General features: G+C 44.4%; 1 protein-coding gene across 1 annotated transcript in view; it reads left to right on the forward strand.

The window, feature by feature from the left end:
• Window positions 1–22464, forward strand: part of SETD3 (SET domain containing 3, actin N3(tau)-histidine methyltransferase) — a 40907-nt gene extending 18443 nt beyond the window's left edge. Inside the window, exons 10-13 of the mRNA XM_068131364.2 lie at window positions 11197–11363; window positions 15210–15295; window positions 15737–15897; window positions 21285–22464. Coding sequence (XP_067987465.1) covers window positions 11197–11363; window positions 15210–15295; window positions 15737–15897; window positions 21285–21608 — 738 coding nt within the window. The 3' untranslated portion in view covers window positions 21609–22464. The remainder of the gene's footprint in view (window positions 1–11196; window positions 11364–15209; window positions 15296–15736; window positions 15898–21284) is intronic.
• The last annotated feature ends 618 nt before the right edge of the window (window positions 22465–23082 follow it).

Genomic DNA, 23082 nt, shown 5'->3' on the forward strand with positions numbered 1-23082 from the left:
AATTATACAGCAGTCTCAGGTGAATTTTCAAATCCCCGTTTGCCTTTTTATTCACAAGTTTGATCAGAGAGCAAGGTGGAAATGAAATTGCAAATGCCACAGTTAACATTTTCTTATGGGTGCTGTACTCTTGCCCACCTGAACATGCAGGTCTTGTAGAGCAATCTGAGGGTTCACTCAATCAGTTGACTTGCCTGAAAGCGAATGCCCAAACTTGGGCATCTCTGTAAACAGCTCGGTGAGATCGAATGATCTCCATTGAACATCTTTATTAGGATTACCATGGTGATCTTTCATTGAAACTTCTAATATTAGCATTTGAGATTTTAAAGTCCACTCCCTATTTTATCTAATGATATTTTTTGGTTTACCGTAAAGCACTTGAATGTATATGTCCCGATATGGTTGAGTTAAGCCAGCATGCCAACCTGATAAGTTTGTGACACTAATTCCTCATACTTTAATGGCTGCCATTCATCCCACCTTGTTGCACCTGCCATGGGAGAAGTTTGGCCCAAGTCTTTCACGAACTGGCTGGGCAGACCTGGCGTCAAATTTTGAATTTGCCTAAGGTTGTGAATCTCGCGCAATGAGGGGAAATACCAGCAAAGAAACAATTTTTAGCTCACCTGGAACGAAGTTCCGGGGAGCTTATGCGATGGTGCATTGTCCGTCCGTGAGTCCGTCAGTCCATAAACACTTGCAGCGACTTCTTCTCCGAAACCGCTGATGGGATTTTGACCAAACCTGGCATAAATTATATTTGTTATGTTGTGACTAAAGTTTGTTCATGGCATTAAAAAGATCTGAGTCTAGGGGATCTACAGGGGATCAAAGTGGATCCATGTTTGACCCCCCAAAATAGGAATTTGCTTTTTCCTCTGAAACTACACAAACTATTTCGATGAAACTTGACCACAACCTTCACCACCTGTGCTGTACCAAAGTTTGTTCACGGCATTTTAAAAAATCTGCCCCTTTGGGGGTCTACGGGGGGTGGGGGGGCATTGTCCCCAAAATAGGTATTTGCTTTCTTTTCTTTTTTTTTCTTTTTTTTTTAAAGATCGAGGCTCGTGAAAGAGCTAACATTAATCACACAGAAAGACAACCCGACACCAACACATAAAACATATAACATGGGGAGCGGTAGACAAGATGGGGAGAGAGGGGGAAGGACACAAACACAACATTTGAGAGCAGAGACATCGAGAGATCTGTGGGAGGGAGAGGGCTTTGGGGGGAGGGAGGCATGGGAAGGGGGGGTGGGAGAGGTATAAAACATATGGACACTGCCAGGACTTCCAGGAAAGAAGTTGGAATTTCAAACAAGGTGGATCTGGGGTGAATTAGCGGGGGTAGAAAAGATCAAGGTTTTGGATAGGGGAAGATAAGAGATGGTGGTGAACAGCTGTTTTAAAGACCTGGAGGGAGGAGTGGGATTGAAGGGAGTGTGGGAGTTTGTTCCAGAGGCGGGAGAAAAGAGGAACGAAAGAATGAAGGTGAGCAGAGAGCCGAGATTTCGGCAGTTCAACCATCAGAGGGTTGCTGGCAGATCTTGTGCGACCTGTAGGAATATTTGGGGGACGAAGCACAGAGCTGGGGGAGCAAGGCCGGAGAGGAGTCAGTAGAAGACAGAAAGACCACCTACCTGCCTGCGGTGAGTGAGTGAAAGGCCCTCGGAGATAGCTTCATCACGGGAGATTCCAATGATTCTGAAAGCTTTGGTTTCAACAGCGTGAAGCCGAGCTAGGTGTGAGGCAGGAGCACCGGCCCATAGGGGAGAACAGTATTCCATTGAGCTGCGGATGAAAGCCTTGTATGTGGTGAGGAGCTCAGGTGTGCCTAGGAAGGACTTCGCGCGACGGAGGATGCCCAGTCGGCGACCGGCTTTGGAGGCCTGCTTGGAAATGTGGTTTTCCCAAGAAAGATCATGGCAGATAGTGAGACCCAAAAGCTTGACCGACAGAACTTCTTGGAGAGGATTGTTGAGAAAGTAGATGGGAGGGTTGTCCAGTCGATCTTTTCGGAGAGACGTAGTAAGAGTGTGAGATTTGTCAGGATTGAAAGACATGTTCCACTTGTTTGACCAGTCTGTGATTTTGTCCAGGTCTTCAGAGAGTGAGGAGGCTGCAGACTGCCAATCTGAGGGAATAGGAATGGAGCGACAGAGAGTGGAGTCATCAGCAAAGAGATAGAGAGGATTTTCCAGAGAGTCGGAGAGATCATTGATAAAGACCAGAAAAAGCACAGGGCCCAGAACACTGCCTTGGGGAACTCCAACCTGAACAGGAAGGGGAGATGAGAGAAATCCATTCAGGGCCACACATTGACTACGACCAGAGAGGAAGTCTGCAAGCCATGCATGGAGATTTCCATGGATACCATAGGAGGAGAGTTTGGTGAGCATAGCTGGGTGCCAGACCGTATCGAAGGCACGTGATATGTCAAGGGAGACAGCTCTGATTTCCTGTTTGGCATTGAGGACCTCCATCCATTGTTGAGACAGCAGAAGCAGCATGTCCAAAGTAGAATGACCTGGTCTGAATCCAAATTGATGATCGGAGATCAAGCCATTGGAGAAGAGGAAGGATTTGATATCCGAAGCAATGATGGATTCCATGACTTTGCTGATAATTGGGAGCAGGCTGATTGGTCTGTAGTTGCAAGGATCTGTTTTTGCACCTTTTTTGTGTAAAGCGGTAATGTTTGCTGATTTCCAGGATGCTGGCAGATGACCTTGAGCAAAAGAGAGGGTGAAAAGAACAGAGAGGGTGAGATAGAGCGGCAGAGCAGGATTTTAGGACCCGTGGGCTGATGCCGTCTGGTCCAGTTGCAGAATCAGAGTCGAGGTTTGACAAAAACTCCACCTTGTCAGGAGAGAAGGACACAGAGTCCAGGTGCAGTTGGGTTCGACTGGGTAAGGTGGGAACAGAGAGAGATGGGTTTGGGACACAAGATTTTGAGGCAAACACAGAGTTGAGGCATTCACCTTTGTCACGTGCGGTGTCGACTGCGTAGCCATTTGAGGTAAGGGAGGGGATGGAGGGGGAACAAACACCAGAAACGGATTTGACCAGACGCCACCAGGATTTGGAGGAAGGAGACAGGTTTGAGAGTTCATGCTTGAGTGTGGAGAGATAGTGCTTCCTGGCACTCCTGAGGGTAGACACACATTTGTTCCGAGCTTGGTGGAAGGAACTGAGATTGCCTTCAGTTGGATTAGCCTTCCAAGAGGCAAAGGCAAATTGTTTCAGGGCAACTGCCTCACCACAAGATTCAGTGTACCATGGACGGGAGGAAGTGTTAGACAACTGAAGACGAGATGGGATAAATCTGTGCATGAGAGAGAGCAGTTTGCTTTGGAAGAATTCCCAGGAATAATTGATGTCAGAAGTAGTGGAGATGGGAGACCAGTCAAGATGATTGATGGCTGCTTGAAGACCGTGCCAGTCGGCCTGAGTGAAATGCCAGACTCGTCGACGCTGAGGAGGCTCTCTGAGAATGGCCAGAGAGATGTCCACTTTAACAAGCACATGATCAGAAGAACCGATTGGAGTAGAAGAAGAGCAGCAGGCATTAGCAGGGAAGTTTGTCATAACCAAGTCTAGAAGAGAAGATACACCATTGGCTGAGATCCGGGTCGGGAAATTGACAGATTGTGTCAATCCCAGTGAGTCGCAGAAGTCCTTTGCTGAGGTGCCATGGCTGGTGAGAGATGAACCCACACCCAGCCAGCTGGCATGATGACAGTTGAAGTCGCCACATATGAGGAAGAGAGAGTTGGGATGAGTGGATAGAAGTTGGTCCATGTTGTCAGACAGTGAAATGTAAATGGAGTCATCACTGTTTGGAGGACGGTACAGAACACATATGAACAAAAGGTGGGAGCGGAGAGGACGCCGTAGCCAGAGGTACTCCTGGGGGTGAGGTGGAGAGAGGGCAGTGCAAGGAGAGTGAGGAAGAGAGTTTTTGATAAAGATAGCTACCCCACCACTAGGACGAGGCTCAGGTATATCTTACCGGAGGACGGAGTAACCAGGAAGAGATATTAAGGAATCAGAGACATCTTGAAGGAGGAAAGTTTCTGTTAAGCAGATCAAGTCTGGATTGTCAGAAGCAACCTGAATGGAGAGATCAATCAGGTTTGAGCGAAGGCCCCGGATGTTTGAGTTCCATACCGTAAATGAAGAGAGAGGGGGAGCATCGGGTGCAGGACAGGGGAGGGGTGTAGGGTAAGATGAAGGATGAGAGGGGGAGGTAGGGAGAGCAGTTGATCGTGTGTCAGAGATTACAGAAGAGTTACAAGAAAGGGAAGGATGAGGAGAACGAAAGGTTTGATGGTGACGGGATGAGGCACAGTGAAGGGTTGTTTGAGGGGGGGCAGAGGAAAGTAGAAGGTTGGGGGAGGTGGAGGTATGAGATAGAAGGGAGACGAAGTGGGGAGGAGGCAGCTTTCAGGAGGAGGGAGAATTGGAGAGGAATGGTCTGGGGGGAGATTTGAATGGGAGGGGTTGGGGGGGAGTTTTGAAGGGGAGGAGTGAGGGGGAGTTTAGGAGTGGAGGGGCAAGGGGGGAGTTTAGGAGTGTAGGGGCAAGGGGGGGGGATTTGGAGGGGAGGGGCAAGGGGGGAGTTTAGAAAGTGGATGATTGATGAAAGATGAACATTGATAACAAATTGGGTTTATTGTGATTTTCAAGTTAGCAATCCGATTGAGAACGATGGAGGAGGGATGGAATGAATGTGAATTTCGAACATGTAGTGAGGGAGACGTATAAGAGATTGAATTTATTTTTTATGAAGTGGAATGAGTTGGAGAGGAAATTGAAAAAAGCCTTTTAAATAAGAAGAAAAACAGCATGTTGTAATATACCACTGAATAAAACACTGAAGGGGAAAGTTTAAACATATTTAAATAATATTTAAACAGAACCGTGAACAATCTTATATGCACAAAATACCATTGGGGGGAGGGCCGAGAGGGACAACCACGAGTCACGTGAACAGGGCAAAAGGTGGATGGCAAGGAGATAATGGGGGCGGGGCGAAGGGCACACCTGGACAGAAGTACAGGATGAGACAACAGCACACGTGGAGAAAGGAAAATAAATGTTTGTTTTTTTTGTTTTGTTTTGGGGGTGGGGGTGGTGGGATTTAAAACGTTAGACAAAGAGTATTATGTTCGGGGTTGAAGGGAAAAATCTAAGAGCCAAACAAAACACGAAGTAGGGAACTGAAGTTAACAAACCGACGGGGGTACAAGGCCGCACACGAGGAGCAGAACACGATTAATTACGGTATTTGCCAGACGGTATTTAAAACGTTAGACAAGTGGTCGATGTTCGGGGAAGTTAGGGAGAGAAGAGGAAATCTAAGAAATATGCAATACAGCGAAGGAAAGAACTTAAATTCACAAAACACCGATGGGGGGAGGGAAGCCGAGAGAAACCAGGCCGCGCACGCGGTGGGAACAGAAAACGATTAATTATACAAAAGTTTGCATGAATTGCAAATCAACACCAACTAGAAAACACACTGCAACACATGCACAATAAAATAACGAGTATAAATTTGACGAAGACACGAATGAAAAAAATACTTTAACTTTGCTGCCATGCAGAGGTCGAAGTCGCTTCCTTGCTCGAGGGACCGGAAATGGAAGTGAAAGAAACTACACATGCAATTCTGATGAAACTTGAACACAACCTTCATTACCTGTGATGTACCAAAGTTTGTTCAAGTCAATAGAAAAATTGGGGTCTGAGGAGGTATACGGGGTTGGGGGCAGAGGGAGGGGGGTTGCCCCCCAAAATAGGGGGTTTTTTTGTTTGTTTTTGTTTGTTTAAAGTCTTATGATTATGTTAGTGTGATTGTACATGCTGCCCTGTCTTCTAGCGACCATTGAAATTGGTTTAAAATACCATGATACGGTTTACCATACCTTTAGTCAGTGTAGTATACTGCTTTATTCTTCCAGCTGAGTGTACAGAGGTATTGCCATGATGTTTCCTATTTTAGTTTTGGTGTTTTGTGGTTTTGTTCAAACTTTTACGGTTATATTTATTTGTAATGTCTTTCAATTCTGACATTTTGTTCTACTATTGACATCTAATGCAGGTGGAGGCATTCTTGTTGAATTTTAGTTTCTCTCCACAAAATGCAGACCATACCATCTAGCTTCCTATCGGATTCACTTTTTAATGTGATGTGTCCTGTGGTGATCAAGTGAAATGCATGTCAATCCAATTTGTATTCATAACTGATACCATATATTACATCAGCAGAGTACCCGTCCTACAGGCGATCTTGTTCAAGCTGTGCAACACGTTTTTCTGAGACATCCCTTTATTTGGGCAGCGTTTATACAACAGACTGCCACTTCGATCACTCCCCAAAATAAAAATAATCCGAGTTACTTACATGAACCAAAAACATGCACCTACTGTGTATTTGCATACAGTCATGGCTAAAAATAAAAATATTGGCACCCTTGCACATTTTTCAAATAACTCACAATTTTCTCCAAAAATAAGATGAAATTGACAATTATTTGGTCTCCACAATTCTTAATTGTACTGTTAATATTACAGAATCTTTGTTTTTGATTCAGAACTTAATATATCCATCCTTTTAAATCAGAAAATAAAGAGAAATGGCATTGACAAAATTATTGACACCCCAGACTTAACATTTGGTAGCACATATTTTGGACAAAATAACTGCGGTCAAGCGCTTCCTATAGCCGTGAATGAGCTTCCTCCACCTCTCTACTGGCACTTTGGCCCACTCTTCTTGTGCAAACTGCTCCACTTCTCCCAGATTTGAAGGGTGCCTTCTCCCAACTGCTGTTTTCAGATCTTCTCACAGGTGTTTAATGGGATTTAGATCTGGACTCATTGCTGGCCCCTTCAGAACAGTCCAGCGTTTTGTCTTGAACCATTCCTGGGTGCTTTTTGAAGTGTGTTTGGGGTCATTATCCTGCTGCAAGACCCATGACCTTTGATGGAGACCCAGCTTTCTAACACTGGGTTGAATATTGCACTCCAAAATGCCTTGGTAATCTCCTGATTTCATGATGCCATGTGCACATTCAAGGCACCCATTGCCCGAGGCAGCACAGCAACCCCAAAACATCACTGAACCTCCTCATGTTTGACTGTAGAGAAGGTGTTCTTTTCTTTGAAGGCTTCATTTTTTTTCTGCAAACATAGAGATGATGTGCTTAACCAAACGGCTCTAATTTGGTCTCATCTGTCCACAGGACATTCTTCCAGAAGGATTTTGGCTTGTTCAGGTGTGTTTTGGCTAACTCCAGTCGGGCTTTCTTATCTCTCTCTCTCTCAGCAGTGGGGCCCTCCTGGGTTTACTACCATAGAACCCCCTTTCATTGAGTTGGCGACGGATGTTGCGAGTTGAAACTGTCTGAAACTTGTGTCTGAAGGTCAGCTTGAATATTAATCAAAGATTGAGGTGCTTTCTCCACCATTCAAACAATCCTTTGCTGCAATCTTCGATCAAGTCTTCTCTTGTGGCCACGCCCAGGGAGGTTGGCTGCAGTGCCATGGGCCTTAAACCTGATAACATTGCATACGGTGGACACAGGAACGTCATGGTCTCTGGAGATGGACTTCGCCTCTTTGGTTACCGGGAATCTCCAACTTCGACACCGCGATCAAACACCAGTCTTGTTGAGGTGATAAATCAGGTTTTATTCACCAACAGCAACCATGCCGCACGAGGCACAACCATAACCGATCTCAATGCAACCCCTGCACGGTGACCCCGTGCCCGCCCTCACCCGTGGGTTTTATACAGATGGTGGCGTTTGTTGCCATGAGATTGTCCATGCTTGGCTACAATCTTGTGTCTGACCTCCTCAGACAATTCTCTGGTTTTCTTTCTTTTCTCCATGCTCATCGCGGTACACACAGTGACACAAAACAGCAGAATGACTCCTTTTCTCTATTCCAACTAGTTGAATGAGTGATTTTTATTTTGCAGGCAGCTGCATCTCACCACATGTGAGTTCAATTCCAAAGTAAAGGATAATCACCTGCTTGAAATCTATATATTTCTAACAACTTCTTGAAGGTACCAATAATATTGTCCGGGTCTTTTTTTTGTTTGTTTACAATATCAAGGCTCGTGTAAGAGCTAACATTAATCACAAAAAAGAACAGGCATATAAAAGACATATAATAAAGGGAGTGGGAGACAAGATGGGGAGAGAGAGGGAAGCACACAAGTACAACAGCAGAGAACAGGGACATCAGGAGATCTGTGGGTGGGAGAGGGCTTGGCGGAGGAGGCATGGGAGGGGGGGAGGGGTGAGAGAGGTAAAAAAAACATATGGACATTGCTAGTACTTCAAGGAAAGAAGTTGGTATTTCAAAAAAGTGGATCTGGGGTGAATTAACGGGGGTAGAAAAGATCAAGGTTTTGGATGGGGGAAGATAAGAGATGGAGGTGAACAGCTGTTTTGAAGACCTGGAGAGAGGAGTGGGATTCAAGAGAGTGAGGGAGTTTTTTCCTGAGGTGGGAGAAAAGAGGAATGAAGGAGTGAAGGTGGGCAGAGAGTATTGATTTTGGCAGTTTCACCAGAAGAGGGTTGCTGGCAGATGTTGTGCGACCTGTAGGAATATTTGGGGGACAGAGCACAGACAGAGCTGGGAGAGCTAGGCCGGAGAGGAGTTGTTAGAAGACAGAAATTTCACCAACCTGCCTGCGGTGAGTGAGTGAAAGGCCCTTTGAGTTAGCTTCATCGCGGGAGATTTCAATGATTCTGAAAGCTTTGGTTTCAACAACGTGAAGCCGAGCTGGGTGTGAGGCAGGAGCACCAGCCCAGAGGGGAGAGCAGTATTCCATTGAGCTGCGGATGAAAGCCTTGTATGTTGGGAGGAGCTCAGGTGTGCCAAGGAAGGACTTCGCACGACGGAGGATGCCCAGTCGGCGACTGGCTTTGGAGGCCAGATTTGAAATGTGGTTTTCCCAGGAAAGATCATGGCAGATAGTGAGACCCAAAAGCTTGAGTGACAGAACGTCTTGGAGAGGATTGTTCAGAAAGTATATGGAAGGGTTGTCCAGTCAGTCTTTTCGGAGAGACAGAGTAAGAAAAAGTTTTAATTTTGAAAATCATAATTTTTGGATTTCTGTGTGAAATAAGCTCAGTAAGATTTAGTAATTTTTTCAGCTTTGTTTGTTTTGTTCCACTGCAAGCCAAAGAAACACATATGTGGATACCAAGATATTTTTTATTTCAACAATTTTCTGGAAGAAATGGTGCATTATTTGAAAAAAGTGCAAGGGTGCCAATATTTTTGGCCCGGACTGTATATAATACAGCGTAGTTGGCTCGCTCAGATAATTTCAATTGCACTGGGCCATAGGCTGACACCAGAGGCCTGAATCCTGAGGCCTATATGTACTGTTGCCTTAATGCCCATGATGCTGATCGGCTCCAACCTTTCGATATTCGATGATCCTTTCAACAGTCACTCAGGTTGTTTAACACTGAACGGAAAACTTATAAGGAGGGTATGTCGATTGTGAATATGAAACTTATGAAGATGTCTCAGGCTTATGTATGATCTGAGGTGTAAGCTTCCAAAATAGCGGACGTATGATGTTTTTTCAGGTTACGAATGTGTGTGGCGTCAAGCCAGCTGTCCAGCCAATGGGTAGAGAGCAGACATACAGTATATGCATACATACATACATACATACATACATTTGCTCCATTATATATAGATAACCACTGACCAATTTTGGATGGTGAAACAAAGGTTAACTAAAAAGCATCCCAAAATGCAAGGTCTTCAGAATCCGCTTTGTACTAAAAGTAAACTTCACAAAAATGACAGCTAAATGTATGTAACATGTATTAGTCAGTGTGTTCCATATTCTCATCATAAAATTTTGAAAATTTAAAAAAAGGCTTTTGAAAATTTGATGACAGAAGCTGAAATGGTAAAAAGAGTTGTGGCCTGGAAACACACACACACACACACACACACACACACACACACACACACACACACACACACACACACATACACACATATACTTACACACTCACACACGAAGGTGGATACATTAAGACTTGGGAGGGCTCCCTTCCACCTTCTGAAACCCGCATTTGGGGATATCAACCAACAACAACAACAACACACACACACACACACACACACACACACACACACACACACACACACAGTAAGTTCCATGTAATAAATTACAGAACAATTGGGGACTGAAGAAATGATGGTGACAGAAATATCTGATCAATCAGAGACATGGTCATGGTTTTTCTAAACTGATTGTTGTGATTGGCTGACACTCATGCACAAGTTTAATGCCAGGAAAAGAAGGAGGGAGTATTTTGTGTGATCTCACATCTATTCAACGAATGGAGAACAATTTGACTTGGATTGATACGTGCCATCATCAATAGACAAATTAAACAGGCAATCTATTTTTTTTTTAATGATACCGTAGTGTCTGTCTGGTTCCCCATCTCCTTTCTCACCACTTTGCACTTTGTCACCAACCTCCTTAGACATAAATAACGTCTTACAATTTTTCACATCAAAATTTAAATCCGTTTCCTCCATTTATTCCATTCCACCCAGTCGTACATTTGACTCTTGTCCACACACACACACACAGATACACATTTTATGCCATCTCGGCCAATCAAATTTGCCATTCGCGCTTTCTGCATTGGAGAATATCGAGATCTAAACAAAATCACGGCTCATTGGAAACATAGATTGTGCTCAGAAACGTAAATCACGATTTTAAAAGACGCTTCCCATGTCTTGTTTTTTGTTCACGACTGCGTGGGTTAAGGTGTTCTATGAAGTCTCTATTTTAGTTTATTATATGGCTGTCCCATTTTATCAAATGCCATTCCCTACTATCCACCTATACTTGATGAGTATGTCTGCGAGTTTACTAATATTTGATTCAACCATAATTTATTCCATTCGATTTGCTTTTTTGATTTGACAAATGTTATGACTTGGAATGTTTTTTTCTCAAGAAACCCGTATATTTTATTTGGGATTATTTGATAACACAATTATGATCATTTGAGGAACATAAGGACACTCGCACTCGGCATGATATTTGATTCTAATGAAACTTGTGCTGACAAAGTTTTATTTTTATTTTTTTTCTCCATCCCATTACTTCCCCAAGATCTACATTTTTTATGGGAACCGTTCCAATAGTGATTTTGTTATCCACAATGGCTTTTTCTACAAAGGGAATGTCAATGACCGAGTCAAGATCAAGCTGGGAGTGAGCAAGAGTGACCGCCTGTTTGCGATGAAGTCGGAGATTCTCGCGCGGGGAGGCATTCCTGCGTAAGATATTGGCACACCTATTACCTCCTCCACCGAAGGTGGGATGGAGGTTATGTTTTACCCCTGTCTGTCTGTTTGTGGCGAGGTTATCTCAAAAAGTTGTGGATGGATTCGGGCAAAATTTGGTGGAGAGGTTGGGTATGTGATAAGGACAAAATGATGAGATTTTGGTGAAGATACGGATCCAGGTCTCGATCTGAGAATTTTTAAGTGATTTTTTTTTCCAGAATTGAGGCTCGTGTAAGAGCCAATGCATTGAACATGAAAACATGCACAGATACATAAAACATGCAATGAAGGGAGCGGGAGACAAGAGGGGGAGAGAGGGAAGCACACAAGCACAACAACAGAAGAGAACAGGGACGTCGGCAGATCTATGGAAGGGGGAGGGCTGGGGGAGGAGTGAGGGGTACATGGTATAAAGCAAATGAACACTTCTAGGAATTTCAGGAAAGAAGTTGTGGATTTAAAGAGGCAGATTTGGGGTGTTTTAACGGGGGTAGAAAAGATCAAGGTTTGGGATTTGTGAAGATAAGGGATTGTGGTGAACAGCTGTTTTAAAGACCTGGAGGGAGGAGTGGGATTGAAGAGAGTGTGGGAGATTGTTCCGGTTTTGGATGGGGGAAGATAAGAGATGGTGATGAACAGCTGTTTTAAAGACCCGGAGGGAGGAAAGGGATTGAAGAGAGTGTGGGAGTTTGTTCCAGAGGCGGGAGAAAAGAGGAATGAAAGAGTGAATGTGAGCAGAGAGTCTTGATTTTAGCAGTTTCACCAGAAGAGGGTTGCTGGCAGATCTTGTGCGACCTGCAGGAATATTTGGGGGACAGAGCACAGACAGAGCTGGGTGAGCAAGGCTGGAGAGGAGTCGGTAGAAGACAGAAAGACTACCTACCTGCATGCGGTGAGAGAGAGAAAGGCCCTCAGAATCAGCTTTATTGCAGGAGATTCCAATGATTCTGAATGCTTTGGTTTCAACCGCGTGAGGCAGGAGTACCAGCCCAGAGGGGAGAGCAGTATTCCATTGAGCTGCGGATGAAAGCTTTGTATGTGGTGAGGAGCTCAGAAGTGCCCAGAAAGGACTTCACACGACGGAGGATGCCCAATCGACGACTGGCTTTGGAGGCCAGCTCGGAAATGTGGTTGTCCCAGGAAAGATCATGGCAGATAGTGAGACCCAAAAGCTTGAGTGACAGATCGTCTTCAAGAGGATTGTTCAGAAAGTAGATGGGAGGGTTGTCCAGACTGTTTTTTCGGAGAGACAAAGTGAGAGTGTGACATTTGTCAGGATTGAAAGACATGTTCCACTTTGACCAGTCTGTGATTTTGTCCAGGTCTGCAGAGAGTGATGAGGCTGCTGCCTGCCGATCTGAGGGTTGGGATATGGAACGGCAGAGGGTGGAGTAATCAGCAAAGAGATAGAGAGGTTTTCCAGAGAGTCGGAGAGATCATTAATGAAGACCAGAAAAAGTACAGGGCCCAGAACACTGCCTTGAGGAACTCCAGCCTGAACAGGAAGGGGAGAAGAGAGAATTCCATTCAGGGCCACACGTTGACTACGACCAGAGAGGAAGTCCGCAAGCCATGCGTGGAGGTTTCCATGGATACCATACAAGGAGAGTTTGGTGAGCAGAACGGGGTGCCAGACCGTATCGAAGGCACGTGATATGTCAAGGGAAACAGCTCTGATTTCCTGTTTGGCATTGAGGACCTCCATCCATTGTTGAGACAGCAGAGGCAGCATGTCCAGAGTAGAATGACCTGGTCTGAATCCAAATTGATGATCCGAGATCAAGCCATTGGAGAAGAGGAAAGATTTGATGTCAGAAGCGATGATCGATTCCATGACCTTGCTGATTATTGGGAGCAGGCTGATTGGTCTGTAGTTGCAAGGATCTGTTTTTGCACCTTCTTGTGTAAAGCGGTAATGTTGGCTGATTTCCAAGCAGATGGCAGATGACCTTGAGCAAAAGAGAGGGTGTGAAAGAGTGGCAGAGCAGTATTTTAGGACCCGTGGGCTGATGCCATCTGGTCCATTTGCAAAATCAGAGTCGAGGTTTGACAGAAACTTCTCCACCTTGTCAGGAGAGAAGGACACAAGAGTCCAGGAGACTTCACCATTGAGAGATCGGCCAAAAAACGATATACAGGACGATATTTCAAAATGTTGTGGATGATTTATGATGAATGTAGGTGGATGAGTAGGCGACAAGAAGAAGCCAAATTCGATTTTGGTTCAGGTAATTGGGATACAATCCTAGGCCGTAAGCCTATCAGTGGGATACAAGCCGTAAACTGTTCATCCTGGCGAAGGTATGCGCTCTACTGAGTGTCGTTCTAGTTTTCTACATGTCTTTCTTTCTTGCCTAGTTTATGTGTAATATGTGGTTTGAAAATGGCTCTTGAAAGAGCAGGATCCTTTGTATCCACACACTTTTTGAAAATATAAAACAATGGAGGGATATTGTAGTATGCTCCGTCTGTCTCCCCATCATGCAATCTCTCCTACTTCTGTGGATTTTTCAGGTGCAGAAATTATCACAGGTGCAGAAATTATCACAGGTGCAGAAATTCACCATACTTGGTAGTTCTGATCACCACATGGCAAGAAGGTGCAAGATCAGTATCATTTTGGCCCTGCCTCCTGGGGTGGGGTCAAAAGGTCGAATACCAAAAAAAGCAATTACAGGCACATTTTTGAACATTTTAAAATGAAACTTTGAATATTAAATCAACATTGGAAGACGCATGAAATATGTAATGATTTTTTGGGGATTTTATCCCCGGTCCATGCCCAAGGTTGTGGGCATTTAGGGTCACATGGGTCAAAACAGAAGATTTTTTTTGATATACTCTGAATTTGACATTGGGTCATTCCTTGAAACGTTTTGCCATCTTTCAAGTTTGCTTTAGGTGTGGAGCAGGGGGATTTGTGATGACACACCATTAACTTCACTCAAGTTTTTTTTTGGAATCCAAAAGCAAAACACTATTTGCCACATGTCTATCTGTCCCATCCAAAATGCTTCCAAAATATCTTGCCGTTATTAAACAAAGATCTGCCTTTTGTGTTTCCTTTCCAATGTATCTGTCTTATGCACATGTGTTCCTATGGCATTGCCACTCTAATTTGTATAATTTAGGCAATAATATGTAAACCATCCACACATTAAACCTACCTGATACCAGCTTTGCTCGCTACTAGTTATTGTAATGGGAGATGCACGTGTAATCTGTTAGATATATGCCAATGGATTTGGTGGAGATTGAGAGCAAGCTCTTGTGGAAGATAGCAATGCATATTACATGTTTGTGGGACATAGCCAAGATGGAGGCCTAAGGCATACTTCCTTCCCTTCTTGGTCAATTCGCCAAGTTTTGAGCATCGTTTCCACTTTCCATACAATAGAGTTAAACTATTTTGTGTCTTCAGAAATATTTATGAACATGGTGTGCACAACCATGTTGTGCCCGCCCCCCCCCCCCCCCCCCCCCCCCCCGCTAACCGCTAGGCTAGCCCCCGCTCTTGCAGGGAAAATGGCCTTAAAATGCATGTTGTTGTGTGTGTGTGTGCACAACGTCTTAGGTGCTCACTGTTTCAACAGCAATTTTAGACCCGTCCACTTTGGAGTGGTCATGTTCATGGGTCGGCCAAGATTCCAAAAGAGTCACTTTTTTCTATTTTGACCTTAAGTTAGATTCAGTTCCTGGTAGGAATGCAATTGGTACATAGAAGACAAGCAAAACTGGTGGATTAAGTTTATAAGGTGTGGATAAGCACATATAGCCTTGTTCCTTGTAACATTCTTGCATTTAAACGTTCTTTCTCCCATTTATATTTCTCTCCAGCTCAACAATGTTTTCTCTGCATTGTGGGGAGATGCCTGTACCTGCACAGTTGCTGGCCTTTTTGCGAATTTTCTGCATGACTGAGGGTGAGATATAGAAACTGCTTGCATGGAAACTCAACTTTTTACCTTTTTGGTTTGCTTTGTCGACAAAGCCACAGGAGGCATTATATTCCAAAAAAGTTTATGGATAGATTATGCCAAAACTTGGTGGACATGTTGGGTGTGTGACGAGGACGAATTTATTCCATTTTGATGAAGATCCGAATACGGATCTGGATACGAGAATTTTTTAATATTATAAGTTATTCTTCACCATTGAGCTATGGGGCCAAAAAGGATATTTAGCATGATATTTCAAAATGTTGTGGATGGATTATGACAAAACTAGGTGGGATGAGTTGGGTAGACAAGATTAAGCCGATTCGATTCAATCAAGTTGGTCATGCTCCTGTGATTTTCACTCATTTTACAATCTTTGTTGTTTTTTTTATTTTAATAGCTGGATTTTTGTTTTTTCCCTCCTAGGTGAGCTAAAGGAGTGTCTCGTTGGAGAGAATGTTATGGAAAAAATATTCCGCCTGGGTGACCCTGATTTCCCTGTGAGCTGGGACAACGAGGTGAAGCTATGGACCTTCTTGGAAACCCGTGTCTCTCTTTTGCTGAAAACCTACAAGACCAGCCTTCAGGTATGGGTTGAGCTTGACATTGTCTCCTCTTCTGATCAAGGATCATGTTTGCCTGTATTTGTAATGCAACTTGCTGTCAGTATAATTTTTTTGTTGTTTTGTTATCTATCGTTACACTTTTCATATTATCTTCTTCATTTGCCCCGCTGCTTGGCTTAAGAGAAGTTGTGACTGTTCTCCTTTCTGTAGGCTATTAAAATATTGTGATACAATATAGTGGTGAGGACACTTCAGTGACATCATGAGTCAATTCAGCAGTTTGAAGGGATTCTTAACATCTAGAAACCAAGCTTGTCCCAAGCGCATTGTCATGTCATTATCACATTGAAGTCAAAATCCAGGTGACTCGGGAATGACCTTCCGAGAAGGAGATAATATTCCTGCCCTAAAGGTGGTGACAGTCCACACTGCGGTTGCATTGCAGGACAATTTGGAATGGTTGATTAAATTCTGTCTCCAAAGCAGGGCTATTTGCATCTTGTAATGCATGGACTTCCATCTGTTGTGGTCTGTACAATTATGGGGCCATTCAAGGTTAACCTGCAAGTTTTGTTCTTGGTTAGCTGTATGTGTTTGGTGATATCAAAACAGCTGTTCACCACATCTAAGATCAGCCCCCATCCAAAACCATGATATTGTCGCGTCGTCCGGCGATTAAGATCACACGGGGACAGATAGCCAAACCAGCTTTAACTTTGAGGCGACCTCCCGATGATGACGGTTATTTTTGGTGCACGTGGGAATGAAGGGATGCGATGTGTTTAAACGGAACACATGGGTTTATTCCGAAACCAACACCATGCAAACGCGACAAATAAAGGAAATGCACGATAATAATTTAATAAAAATAAAGCACAGGGTGAAATGAAATGTTGACGTAAAAACTAATTCTATATCCTACTATGAGGTGCCTCCATGCAGTTACAAACACACACGCAGGGTAAGGCAAATAAAAAGAAAATCTCCCCTTTTGCTGGCACTTAGCTCTGCCCAAAATGGGTCATTTTTATATTGAGAGGTGGTGATGGTCGAGTCCAATACTTCCCAGGCCGGAGCGCACAAGATGGCGACGGCCGACGAAAAGCCCGGGCATTGAAGACAAGTGGTGAAGACGGCCTCCTTTGCGTCGCTCGCGGCCTCCTCCGCCTTTGAAGAGCACCACAGCCAAAACTTCCCTCAAAATGCTGCACAAAACGTTCCCCTCACAAGCGCACAAAAATGGCCAGCTTCTTGCTCATCCCACACACCAAGCGCTCTCTTCTTCCTCACACCTCAAAAGCCAATTGCGTCCCTCGGGGCGTGGCCTGCTGGCCTTTCTCTCCACCCCTGATTCTCCGCCTCTCGTGGGTGGAGCCTTTTCCTTATTAGGTCCATGGGGCGCGGCTTAGTCTGACTGGCTCGTTCTTGGCTTTTGTCAGTTGTAATTGTAATTTAAAGGATTGTCAACAAAAACGTAAGGGGAAAATTACAGAGGGTTTGACGCACAGGGGAAAACTAACCCTATAACGAATTAGCACAGCATCACCCCTCACATGATGCACAATTAAACAACCTTAAGCTGCATTCTCCCTACTTATTACATCAAAATGCTCCTACATATCACACGGTCCATGCTACTTCCTATACAGTTATACCTCTTCTATGGTATTCTTTTATCTACCCCCCATAAACATAACAATATTTTCCACCCGTTAAACCATTGCCCACCTCTACCATAAATTTACCGACTGTATCCATCTTTTCCACCCAATGCTTCCTTCCACAACCTCTCATTCCACCCCACACCCATTGTTTGTCCAAGCCTCCCTCTATTTTGTCCTTCAACTCTGCTGTTGGTGTTTCCCCATTCTTTCTACTGTTCCTTTTGTTATGTCGCGTCCTGGTATGCTCATTGCTCCAGCTCTTCCACGAGGCTTGACTTTGTATCCAAAAACAAAATCTCTGCCCTACACTAAAGGTTTGAAAATAAGAATCAATGAGCAATATATGATGAGCATGCTGTCCTGCTGCCAATTATCGTGCTGCTCATAAACATTACCCAAATTGAAAAGATGGTCATCAATGCATCAATCTGTCGGATATTATAGCGGTACTGTATCAGAATTGGAAGTCGACAACACACAACAACAGGCATTTTAAGGCCATTTTCTCTGCTAGAGCGGGGGTTAGCCCAAAGTCTGTTTGATTTAGACTGGTTAGCCTGAAGTCTGGTTAGAATTGGAAGTCTGTTGACCTGTTAGTGAACTTTAAACCTGAACTTTAAACTTTAAACCTGAACTTTAAACCCAGGTTGAAATCTTATATAGCATGTATTTGTCCATTGTCTTCTGAGGTCCTGTGGTTTGGGTATAGGTACAATAATGCCTTGTAATATCTTAATCCTGTACAGTAAACCCTCTGTATTCACAAGTTCCAATTATTCGCAAATTGTTAAATGTATACCCATTCCTAATTATCAACCCATTGACTTTAGTATTCGTGCGTTTCCGGGCTCCCACCTCCCTACCCCAATTTTTGCATGTGCTGGGACTACCCAGGGTCAGGTCATGACTTCAAACCCCCACCTCCCGAAAGGCAATTCTCTGTATGCGCATGTTTGTATGTGTGAAAAATCAAGAAACTCACTTCAAACAAGGAAATTATGCCATTTGGCCCATCATTGCCATGGTACACTCTTTGGTTAATTTTTGCTTTAGCTTTAAACATCAATCTTCTTAATGGTTTACTGAAGTCTAATTGCGAACTTGATTGTGTGTGTGTGTGTGTGTGTGTGTGTGTGTGTGTGTGTGTGTGTGTGTGTGTGTGTGTGTGTGTGTGTGTGTGTGTGTGTGTGTGTGTGTCTGTGTCTGTGTCGTGCGAGTGTCGTGCGCGCATGTGTCATGAGCATGGCTCGTATGAACACCCATTACAACGCTCGTACCGGTTGAGCATGTAAGCACGTTCAAGGATCGTCAGCCATTTCTTGTTCGTCTGCCATTGCACGGCACTTGGCTGCCAACCCCGGTTGTGCAGACCATTAAAATGCAGATATGTTTAAGATATTGAGCCGAGATCAGAGTACTTTACATCTACGTATGTTAGAAGTAACCTTCATCCATTCCACGGACCCTATATTGTGTCGTCAAAAGGAATTTGTACATTCTCTTATTCTCTTTCGACATGGAAAGATTAAAGGTGTTTCCCTGACTGCTGTCCATGGTATGTCTGAAAATGGTGAGTCCCGGCTTTGGGGGAACCCCATCTCTCCTCACTCGAAGAGTCTAAGGTAATAATGCAAATGGTGAGTCATCGCTAACAACACCGCTCCCACCAATTGGAGCCAGGGATAGTGGTGACTGAGTCAACCAATGGGCATTCAGAATACCAATGACGTCATGACTGATGAACCAATCGTTGTCACGGTTACTTAGAGTTCTATAAATGCACTAGCTCTCACCTCTTCTGGACTTTTGCTGTGAATCGCCTTGAGGAGTACAGCATGAAAAGCTTCGGTGTTTTTGTTATTTTGTCGTGTTTGTTTTCTTGTACATACACATACACTCAACTACAGGTGGAAGCTGTCCACGGCTCGGCAACAATCCTGAAAAGTGCCTTCGGCACAAAACTTTGCGAACAAGAAAACTTCACAGCTTGGTCCATGAATCGTGATCCCTTAGCAGAACGGATTGGATACTTCAAAACCCAGGAGGGCTTCATTCCTCCTTATGAAACCCTCATATGGAGATAACAACCAATAACATTTAATTCTGATCGGTTAATTGTTTGTGTTTTGGGAACTGCTTCCTTCTTCGTAAATGTGTTTGTATTACGTTAAGTCCAGTTTGTTCCTCACTTGCATGTACCCCATCATGCATGTTTACTCATTAGTGCATATGCTTCATAGAGAAGGCTACCACTTAATTTTCTGAAAAACTAAAAATTTCATCTCTGCTTCGTCAAAAGCAAAAAAAAATTCCATCGATGCATTTGTTCATTCATTTTGGGAGGTGTGCGAGGGGGGCACAATTGTTGATGTATTTTGCTGAGTTATGCTTTATCAAGACTCATTCGGTACATGAAGTTGCATATTTACTTTGTCAACACAACTATTGCCCCTCTCATTTCCAAAATAGTTGCATGGGAGATACTTTCATTTATATAATACTGGCTGAATGTACCCGGCTCGGCTTTGCCCGGGTTCTTTTTGAATGAATTTAATCTTCTGTACTAAAAAAAGGAATAAAACGCGGCCTTGCGAAGCAGCGGAGTTTGACTATCTGGCCGCGGCCGCATTTCGTTCATTTACTACTATAATTCAGCTTTTACTCGTGGCCGGAGAAGATTGACTACTATAATTCAGCTCAGCTTTTAATTGCGAAATGGGCCCAACCTGGCCGAGGCGGCCTCGACCGGCCTCGCCACCTAGCCTATAACCTTCCCGGGGCCCGTCCCGACATTTTTAGTTCTTTTTGAATGAATTTACTACTATAATTCAGCTTTTACCCACGGCCGTAGAAGATTGACTACTATAATTCAGCTCAGCTTTTAATTGCGAAATGGGCCCAGCCCGGCCGAGGCAGCCTCGACCGGCCTCGCCACCTAGCCTATAACCTTCCCGGGGCCCGTCCCAACATTTTTTGTTTCAGAGGTTTCCTCCTATCTTTCGCTGTTCAGGAGATTAGTGCGTGCAGACAAACAAACAAACAAAAACTTTCTTTTATATATATAGATAACTATACAAGCCGAAAGCACCCGGCGTTGCCCGGGTTCTTTTTGAATGAATTTACTTCTATAATTCAGCTTTTACTCGCGGCCGTAGAAGATTGACTACTATAATTCAGCTCAGCTTTTAATTGCGAAATGGGCCCAGCCCGGCCGAAGCGGCCTCGACCGGCCTCGCCACCTAGCCTATAACCTTCCCGGGGCCCGTCCCGACATTTTTGGTTATTTTTGAATGAATTTACTACTATAATGCAGCTTTTACTCGCGGCCGTAGAAGATTGACTACTATAATTCAGCTCAACTTTTAATTGCGAAATGGGCCCAGCCCAGCCGAAGCGGCGTCGACCGGTCTCGCCACCTAGCCTATAACCTTCCCGGGGCCCGTCCCGACATTTTGAGTTCTTTTTGAATTAATTTACTACTATAATTCAGCTCAGCTTTTAATTGCGAAATGGGCCCAGCCCGGCCGAGGCGGCCTCAACCGGCCTCGCCACCTAGCCTAAAACCTTCCCGGGGCCCGTCCCGACATTTTTTGTATTAGAGGTTTCCTCCTATCTTTCACCATTCAGGAGATTAGCTTGCGCAGACAAACAAACAAACAAACAAAAACTTTCTTTTATATATATAGATGACAGTTAATACTGATTGTTTTTTTTTTTGTTCAGTCTTGTTTTTGTTTTCTGCAGGAGGATGAGAACTTAATTGCGGATCCACAGACTTCGTATCGTACAAAGATGGCAGTACGACTGCGCAAGGCTGAGAAGGAGATCTTGCAAGGTGTCGTCCGTTACGCGGCATGCCAGCGAGACACGGCGCACCACCTGCAAAAATCCGGAGTTCCACTGCCGTCCCCAGTTGTTTGCAAATCGACATCGTTCTCCGAAGCTGGGCACGAAGGCTTAGAAAGTAAGGGTGAGGTGTGTTGTGAGGGTTGGAATAATGAGGAGACGACGAAGCCGCGTGAAACCAGCGACTCAACAAATGCGATGGCCGGCAAGGCTGACATCTAGCCCTGCCTGCTGCTTCTGGGCCCCAAACACTGTTCTGTCTGCAACTGATATTTGGACTGCATTAATTTTAATATTTCCATCATTGAAGGTGACTATAATTTTGTCACCTTCAATGTGCCTCATCACCGTTTTGCTTTTTTCTGAGTTTTGCATGATGTCCCACTGATTGCAAGATCGCTGTTGGCTTTGGACTCATCTGACTACCTTTGTTTCAAAAGATTAGGCTCTCGGGCGACCTTGCATGCATCAAAAATAAAGAAAGTAAAAATAATGTACAAGCAAGTAGACTATTGCCGTTAATCAGGATTGGGCATCACAAAATGGCTTTCTGTACTGCCGCCAAGATGAGATTGCAAGAAGGCAAATCAAGGATCAAAATAGAGTATATAATTGTATAAGGGGAATCAAGGGAGGAAATAATGTCCAAAGCAGCAGCAAAAATGCAGTAGAAATGGCTGGAATTCCTGAGCTCAGGAACATTGGCAGCAGAAGAAACCGACACGAGGCGGACAATAAGGGCAATGAGCACTGCCAGACGCTTCCAGCATGATAGATCCCAGTGCAAGAAACAATCCTCGCATAAATACGTGGTAAGATTGGCCCTCGTATGAGGCAGTTTGATTTTTCTTTAATGATGTGGTTTGATTTGATTGGCAAGGGTGATGTGGTTTTGATTTTGCTCTGTGATTTGGGCGTTGAAGATGCTATGCTTGTGTCTGCGGCCCTTTATTTATTTGTTACGGATGTGTACAGTATATGTCAAATATGTTAATAGTTTTGCTGCTATCAGAGGAATAATTTGTGCGGTCTCTCGCTTTGAAGATGTGTTGAAAACTAAAAATATCAAACCAGTCGATTTTGGTCCACTGCAGGACGAAGCTTTTTTTTTTTTTTTGGCATGGTTGCTAAGTGCGGGTTGGCAAGTGTGAGAATTGAACCAGTAGGTGAAGAAAGATGAGTCTTAACCACTTGACCAAACAGTCACTCTGTAGATTAGATTATCCTCCATCATCTCGGTTCAGTTGACTCGTTCTCCCAATGCACCTCAAGCAGTTCAAATGTTGAAATTTGACATACTTGCAAATATAGGTGACTAGCAGAAGTACCCGGCATTGCCGGGCGGGGGAGGGGAGGGAAACGGGGGGAGGGGAACGGGGAGGGGGAGAGGAGGGGAGGGAAGGGGAGAAAGAGGGGAGGAGGGGGAGGGGAGGTGGGGGAAGGGGGAGAGGAAGGGGAGGGCCAGTCAACAATGACGTTGCAGTTCTCATGGTAGGAGAGCAGCACAACAATCGCGACATCGTCCAGCATCTTCGCGACAACAGCACGAAGTGGATTTTGGAGACTCACCGATCCTGTGACGCCCTCCAGTACCGGTGTTGCCGGGCGGGGGAAGGGAGACCCGTACATTCTCAACCGGTACATTCGCCCTCTCGACTCAAGCTCACTCGGACAAAAGCCTCGCACAAATTACACC

This window comes from Myxine glutinosa, chromosome 11 (genome assembly GCF_964187855.1).
Source record: "Myxine glutinosa chromosome 11, kmMyxGlut1.1, whole genome shotgun sequence".
Classification (NCBI taxonomy): Eukaryota; Metazoa; Chordata; class Myxini; order Myxiniformes; family Myxinidae; genus Myxine; species Myxine glutinosa.